Source organism: Galeopterus variegatus, unplaced genomic scaffold (assembly GCF_000696425.1).
Source record: "Galeopterus variegatus unplaced genomic scaffold, G_variegatus-3.0.2 Scaffold3, whole genome shotgun sequence".
Lineage (NCBI taxonomy): Eukaryota > Metazoa > Chordata > Mammalia > Dermoptera > Cynocephalidae > Galeopterus > Galeopterus variegatus.
In genome coordinates, this window is record NW_007726114.1 from 1,051,368 (window position 1) to 1,059,379 (window position 8,012).

At 44.5% G+C, this 8,012-nt stretch overlaps 1 protein-coding gene across 1 annotated transcript; it reads left to right on the top strand.

Moving 5' to 3' along the window:
- Positions 1-6,583: 6,583 nt before the first annotated feature.
- Positions 6,584-7,811, top strand: SCAND1 (SCAN domain containing 1). The gene is made up of 2 exons (XM_008572693.1): positions 6,584-7,087; positions 7,708-7,811. Exons 1-2 carry the CDS (start codon positions 6,763-6,765, stop codon positions 7,809-7,811), a joined length of 429 nt encoding a protein of 142 aa, XP_008570915.1. The 5' UTR covers positions 6,584-6,762.
- Positions 7,812-8,012: the final 201 nt, after the last annotated feature.

Sequence of the window (8,012 nt, forward strand, 5' to 3'; positions counted from 1 at the left end):
AACGGATCGCAACCCTCAGTGTTGCCCCCGTACCGGACCGGGGAACGGCAACGGGATCGGAGCGCCGCCGCGCTTCCCAAGCGGCACACTATCCAGTGCGCCACCGGGCCGGCCCAACTCAATCAGTTTCTAACACTGCCACATTGGAGATCAAATTTTCACATGAGTTTTGGAAGGGACAACACATCCAAACTCCATCAACAATTTTTTTAAAAACTGCTTCAGGATAAATTAAAAAAAACCCAAAACCCTTAACAATAAGAGAACAACAACAAAAAACAATAAAAAATGTACAAAGGATTTAAACAAGTATTTTACCAAAGAAGATATATGGATGGCAAATAAGCACATGAAAATATACTCAATATTATTAGTTATTAGGAAAATTCAAATTAAAACTACAGTGAGATACTGCCAAGCATGTTTCAGAATGTTTTTTTAAAATACGACAATAAGAACTTGGTGGTTAGCTCAGTTGGTTAGAGTGAAAAAAAAAAAAACAAAACAATAAAAAACCATAGCAAAAGCAAATAAAATATGACACTATCAAGTGCTGGTGTGCATGCAGAGCAACTAAAACTCCCATTCACTGCTGGGCCCTGGATTCTGCCCTGGCTAGTATTTCCACGTTCTGAACTTTAGTTTGCCCATCCATGAAGTATAAAGGATTGCCCTATGGTTCTATTCATCAAACATCTCTATATAAAGAAAGGTGGCAATATATAGCAAAATATTTAATTCCATTCTCTTTGGAGATTATAGCTTAAAGAAGTACATGTATCCCTTACTATTCAAGCCCCTCTATTAGAACTCTTGCTTTTCAAACTCAGAGACCAAATAGACTTGATAGCAACAGACACTTGTAATCCAAAATATGGAAAAAGCTTTAAGCACTAGAAGATTGTCATATTATTTCAATAATGAAAAATCAGAAATAATCTTAAGTATTCAGCAATGAAGCAATATTCTTTACAATGCATCCAGAGTGAATGTCCTAAAACACAAATCTGATCACATCCCTCCCCTGCTTAAAGTCATTCCATGCCTTCCTATTGTCTCTAGGTTAAACCCGGGTTTGAATCCCAGTCCTGCCATGCACTGGCAGATCCAGGGCAACTTAATTAGTCTCTTGAGACCTTAATTTCTCATCTGTAAATATAAAGCGTCACATACACACAGGTGCTCAAGAATGGCCAGTAATAGCAATGCCTGTGATCCACACACTAAAACTTACACATTCAAGTAAGTGTTATATCTTGATAACGATTACTGTTTAAAAAAATTAAGTGTATACTCTGTGCCAGACCCTGTACCAGTTCCTATACATATATTTCCTCACTGATTATTCAGAGTCATCCTGTGTGGTAGTTATTATCCCCCCAGGCTCAGACAGATTATGTGATTACATAAGGCCATGTCATAAAATAATTCATAGCAGCTTTATTTGTAATATCGCAAAATTGGAAACAACCCAAATGTCCTTCAACTGGTGAATTGTTAAACTGTGATACATCCATATCATGGATTACTACTCAGCAATAAAAAGGAAAAAATTATTGATACATGAAACAACCTGGATGAATCTCCAGGGAACTATGTTGAATGAAAAAAGCCAAACACAAAGGGTTACATGTACAAGGTATACTTCAAAAAGTTCGTGAAAGGGCCAGCCCAGTGGCGCACTGGAGAGTGCGCCGCTTGGGAGCGTGGTGGCGCTCCCGCCGAGGGTTAGGATCCCATGTGGAGACCGGTTCCCGCTCACTGGCAACACCGAGGGTTGCAATCCCGTTACCGGTCAGTAAAAAAGACAAAAAGGGAAAAAAAAAAAAAAGTTCGTGAAAAATATAATTAAAAGATAATACAAATCTCTCTAAGAACTTTTTGAAATACACTTCTGTGTTCCCATTTATATAACATTCTTAAAATGATGAAATTATAGAGATGGAGAACAGAATAGTGGTTGCCTGTCATTAGGGATGGGAGGGAAGGGGAGTGAAAGGGATGCAATTATATCACAAGTGATCTTTGTGGTGATAAGTTATAGATAGATTAAGGTAGTAGTTGCACAAATGTACTCATGATAAAATTGCATAGATCTACACACACCCATAAATGAGTGCATATAAAACTGGGGACCCGTGCATATGGTCTGTGGATTGTACTCACGTCAATTTCCTGGTTTTGATATTGTACTATAGTTACACAAGATGTTACCGTTGGGGAAAACTGGGTGAAGAGTACATGAGACCTCTCTCTTTTTTTTTTTTCCGTTTTTGTGACCGGCCGCACCGCGCTCAGCTAGTGAGCGCACAGGCCATCCCTATATAGGATCCGAACCAGCGGCGGGAGCACTGCTGCGCTCCCAGCGCTGCACTCTCCCGAGTGCACCACGGGGTCGGCCCAGAGACCTCTCTATACTATTTTTGCAACTTTCTATAAATCTGTAACTATTTCCAAATAAAAAACTTAAAAAAAAAAAGTATTCAAGCTTCTTTTCCACAACTCCCTAACAATAGTGTGCCATCAAAAGACACCAAAGTCTCTGAAAGTCTGGGAATAAGCTCTCCCTTCACATCCTGTGTCATCTGCTGTCCACACTTGTCCTCTTTAAATCAACATTTACCGGATTGACTGGGATCCGGCTTTGTGTTGGAAGCTAAGTGAAATGAGATGAATGATTTATGATACCTTCCCAAGTGAGGTCTCTATCTAGTTATAACAAAAAGACCTAATGTGATAAGAGCTTGGACTGAAAGTCAAAACACTTCTGTCCTCATGGGACCACTTACTCGTTTTTTGGTTTTGGACCAATTCTTCACATTTTAGCATTTTGACTTATTAACCATCAAAATTCAGGAGAATGGTAAATATATAAATATATAACTTAACTTGAGGCTTCTGGGTGGGTTCAAGGATGTATGTAAATTACCTGAAATTGTATGCAGAAGTATATAACTGCATCTTTTCTATAAAGAGGTATTATAATTTTTTTTCAGATTCAGGGGGGCTTACTGACCCATAAATGCTTTAGAATAACTGAATTGGATTTTTGTATTCAACTTCTTCTTCTTTTTTTTTTTTTCCTATGTAAAGATGACCGGTAAGGGGATCTCAACCCTTGGCTTGATGTTGTCAACACCACACTCAGCTAGTGAGCCAACCGGCCATCCCTATATAGGATCCGAACCCATGGCCTTGGTGTTAGCAGCACCGCACTCTCCTGAGTGAGCCACAGGCCGGCCCTTGTACTCAACTTCTAACACGTTTTCTATTCTAACATTCCATGATTCTAATAGATTGCTAGCATCCCTCCTTCCATCTCTAATATTCCATGATCCCAATAGGAATGGAAGAAATGGACTAGAGATCTAACATTCTGTGATTCCAAGTATCAGAAGAATTCATCCTCTTTCCCAAGAGGACAAAGACTAAATTTTATTTTTTATTTTTATTTTTATTTTTTTTAAAAGATGACCGGTAAGGGGATCTTAACCCTTGACTTGGTGTTGTCAGCACCACGCCCAGCCAGTGAGCGAACCAGCCATCCCTATATGGGATCCAAACCCGGGGCCTTGGTGTCATCAGCACCGCACTCTCCCGAGTGAGCCACTGGGCCGGCCCCAAAGACTAAATTTTAAACATGGAATTCTAGAATCTTTGTAACTTAGCCTCTACCAACTTTCCAACCTCATCTCTCACCTCTTTCCCAGATCCCAACCACTCACTCCCCCATCTACCCTGCAGTTTGCATAAAGTTTTGCTCCTGCTTACTATGTGCCTTTATACAGACAGAGACTTCTACCTGGAATGCCCTTTGTGGAGTATACTAACATTTATAAAGCAAATGTATTTCACAGGGCCTAGTTTCCAAAGCCCTGTAGTTTCAGGTATAACCTAACTTTTTAAAATTACATATAGAAATGTTAAGCCTTCTAAAGACAGGAAACTTTCCCCCAAGCTAAAGTCTCTGTTGTAGATAAAGAATTGTAACACAGCAAAATTGCTGGCTCAAGGACAAATGCCCTTGGAGCAGGTTAACCTAAAGTTACTTTATTGTTATGTAAACATACTGAGAAAACTGCTGTAGGAAAAGACAGTTTTGCTAAGAACAAGCTTTTGTTGGTGGATCTATTTAACCTTTTGCAAATTGCATTATGGAATGTCTCTTTGTTATTTCACTGATGTTACCAGCCTCTATTGTTAAACTATACATAGCCATAACTCCACCTACGTTCCTTTTCTGAAACTTTCTGGCCTGGAGAATAAATACTGAGATAGAAGCCCAGTCCAGGTTAATTTCCTGAGGAAGAATGCCTCTCACTTGAAGGTTCCAGGAAATTAACCCATTTGGGGTTTCTCACTGCTCAAAAGAAATGGGCTTTGAGTAATCCTTTGAGTCTCTGTCACCCAGGGGGAAAAGAGGTGACAAAGAGAGTGCAACACCCTTGAACTCCACCCTTTTTCTTCTTGAGTCTCAGCTTAGAATTCCCCTCCCCAGTGAACCCTTCCATAACCCCTTCCCCTTGCAGCAAGTTTTGGTGTGCTCCCTTAGTCCTGGAAACTGTTACCACACAGGGAATAGGACAGTTGGTCGCTCAGGAAGCAAACCCAACTGCCAAGGGGCCAGGCAAGAAAAGGTTTGACACCAGTAAGTAAAACAAACAGTAGGCCCCTAATATCCCACCTCTGAAAAGAAAATAGAGAAAAATGATCAGCTCTAAGGAAAACAATGTAAATGCAAACAGTGGTGAGAACTGAGGCCAACTGGGACAAAGTATCTTGTCAAAAGGAAGGAGTATCTATTCCGCTTCAGCTAATTATTGACTAGCAGGAATGTGGGTCCAGTGTGGCAGCTCTTCCACTTTTTCAAGAAAAGCTAGAAATCCAGATTTGCATGTGAAGTCTACCAATTTTTACATGTCAGCAAGTAAAAAAGAAACACTAAAAGTCCATTGCGATGACTTTCAAGGTTTTCAGGCTATGAAAACTACTCCATGAGGATCCACTTTTACCCATCCAAGGGAGACATCTATTAGGAGGCACAAGTTTTATATGAGGGCCACTGGTGTGTTGATGGTTGCTTAAACATGCCCACCCATCCTGCACAAAGCTCAAGGAGACTGCAGGGGTCATACAAAACCTTTCGTATGGGGCCCCTGTCTCTCTTTGGGCCTCAGTTGTACTTACTGTAAAATGGGGATACAAAACCTATTTGTGAATGAGCTGTCAAACAGAATATAATACCCTTTACCTAAGGGCTGTCAGAGCTACAGGCTTTTACCTGCATCGTCTCACTGAATTCTCACAGTAACCTCTATGAGGTAAGTTCTATTATATACACATTTTACAGTTAAAACTGTAACTCAGAGATAGCAAGCAATTTACTTAGGACAACAGCAAACCTTTAAAAAGCACTTTCTTTACAAAGCCTTTAGGGCCAGAGGCAGTAAGGCAAATAAATTGTATGCAAAGGGGATTCCACCCAGGCAGCCAGACTCCAGCTCTGTTTAACAGAAATATATAATGTGAACCATATATGTAATTTAAATTCTTCTAGTAGCTGCATTTGAAAAGTAAAAAGACACAGGTGAAATTAATTTTAGTAATATATTTTATTTGACCCAATATATGCAAAATATATTCCAAAATGTAATCAATATAAGAAAGTATCAAGGCTGGCCAGTTAGCTCATTTGGTTAGAGCACAGCCTTATAACACCAAGGTCACGGGTTCAGATCTCCATACCGGTCAGCCACCAAAAAAACTAAAAAAAAAATATATATATATATATATATATATATAAAGTATGGAGGTTTTTTCCGTACTAACTCCGTGTGTATTTTACATTGCAGCACATCTCAGTTCCGACTAACTACATCTCAAGGGCTCAGTAAACACATTGAGCTAGCGGCCATCATATGGGGTTCACTTATCCTAAAGTTAAAAGCAGAACCCAAAGAGCCACCTGTTCCTTGGTTTCAAAGGACACGCAAAAAAATAATAAGAGGTCTCGAGCATTTATTTTGTGCCAGGCAGTGTGCGGAGGATCTTACACACGTTGTGTTTGCCATCCTTGCAATAAGGAGGGTGCTACTGCCTTCCTCGTTTGACCAAGCGAGCGGACTTTCTCGAGCCGGGCCCTCCCCCTGCGCCCGGCCCGCCGTCCCGTGGTCCAGACTTGGTTCCCGGCCGGGCGGCAGCCCTTACAAGCCCCTGGCTAGCCATCATCCTAATCGTTTACCGAAGGGCTGTCAGAGCTACACGTGAATCCGGGCCAAGTAAGGAGGAGCGACCGCAGGCAGGCGCGGGTCACCTGCAAACCGAAGTGGATCCTGGATTCGAAGTCTACTTCGTCATCTCTGGGTTTCTCCTTTGACTCCTGCTCCTCCGGCTCCGGCTCCGGCTCCTCCTCCTCGGACCGGTACCCGGAAGCGGCACCATCACGAAGAGCGCACCGCAGCCCACTCGCGGCCGCCTCCTGACGCGACTCGCGGACGCCAGGGGGCGCGGCTTCCCGCAGCCAGGATTCGACTTCCGAGTGCTCGAGCGCCGACCTCATCTTAGAGAAGCCAGAGGAGACTTCCGCTTCCGGCCGCTCTGGGCGTTTCGCGGGTGCGGGTAAGCTGCAGCGTTCTCGGTCTGTCTACTTCCAGGATCGGGCGGGCTCTACCCTTTAGCTAGAAACGTCTCCCTCCTCACCCCGCCCCGCGCAGACGCACTGCTTAGTTCATAGCTGCCGGACAAAGGGTGACGCCCGGAGTCATGGCGGCGACGGAGCCGAGCTTGGCGGCTAGTGGGAACCCCGTGGCGGTGGTGCCGCCGGAGAAACAGGAAGGAGCCAACCCAAGCTCAAATCCTGAGCGTAACTCTGCGGCCGCCTGGATTCCAGAGGCCTCAGCGCCTGCCCCCGACCCCTCCAGCCCCAACGCCGCAGTCTCCGAAGCGACTCCTACGCCCCCAGCGGTGGCCTCCGCGGTCCAGGAGCTGCCCCTCGGGCCTGCACCCCTGGGCTCTCCGCCTCAGGCCGAAGACGTTCCGCGGTCCCCCCCAGGCTCCGGGGGCTCCCGGCCCGGTCCCGAGACGTTCCGTCCCCCTCCGCCTCCCTCCCCATTCCTCTCCCCCTTACCTTCTCCCCCTCTTCCCCAACTGCCCCACAATATCTTAGAATGTTAAAAATAGTAATAATTAATTTTTTTAAAAATTTTAAATATATATGTAGACCAGTACATTTTATTTGTTAGAATACCTGAAAAAAGAAAAAAAAAAAATCATTCAAAGTAATGTGGTTGAAAAATCCCAACCTCTACCTCATCAAAATAGGGCATTCTTCACTCCATCAGGGTCCCAAGGCAAGGAGCAGGTGAAAGCCGAACCCGGCCACAACTAGGCAAACTGCTGCCACCACCACGGGGCCCCACCAGGGTCCTGAAGCATGGATTGGGGGGAAGCCGACCCCAGAAGCACCAAAGAAAGAGCACACCAAAAAAAACACCATTTCCACATGGGTAGCCCACCATAGCCACTGCCATTGCCACAGCTGCCACAAGTTTCTATGGCAGCAGTCACAGCCACCCTGCAAATGGCACACCAGACTCTCAACTGCATTGACACAAGGACAGGCACTAGCGAAGACCAAAAAGAAGAGGTCCTCTCTCTCCACAAAGCACAAGTATTCGTATAACTTCGTATAATGTATGCTATACGAAGTTATTACGGAGATGCTGGTGCAGGAGCAGCTACTCGCTATCCTGCCCGAGGCGGCACGGGCCCGGCGGCTTCGCCGCCGCACGGATGTGCGCATCACTGGCTAAGCGGCGAAGCTGCGGGCGTCCTGAGCTGGGCGCTCTCCGAACTGGGGCCGTGATCGGGTTCGGAGTCCTGAGCCTGGCACCCTACCCCGTATTAATGAAAAACGAGTTTTGGCAGCATCTGTGGTCTGGCGTGTCTTTCGTTCGTCCTTTATTGGGTTTATTTCACCGAGCCCATTTTCCACCTTCTTTCTGACTGGTGTT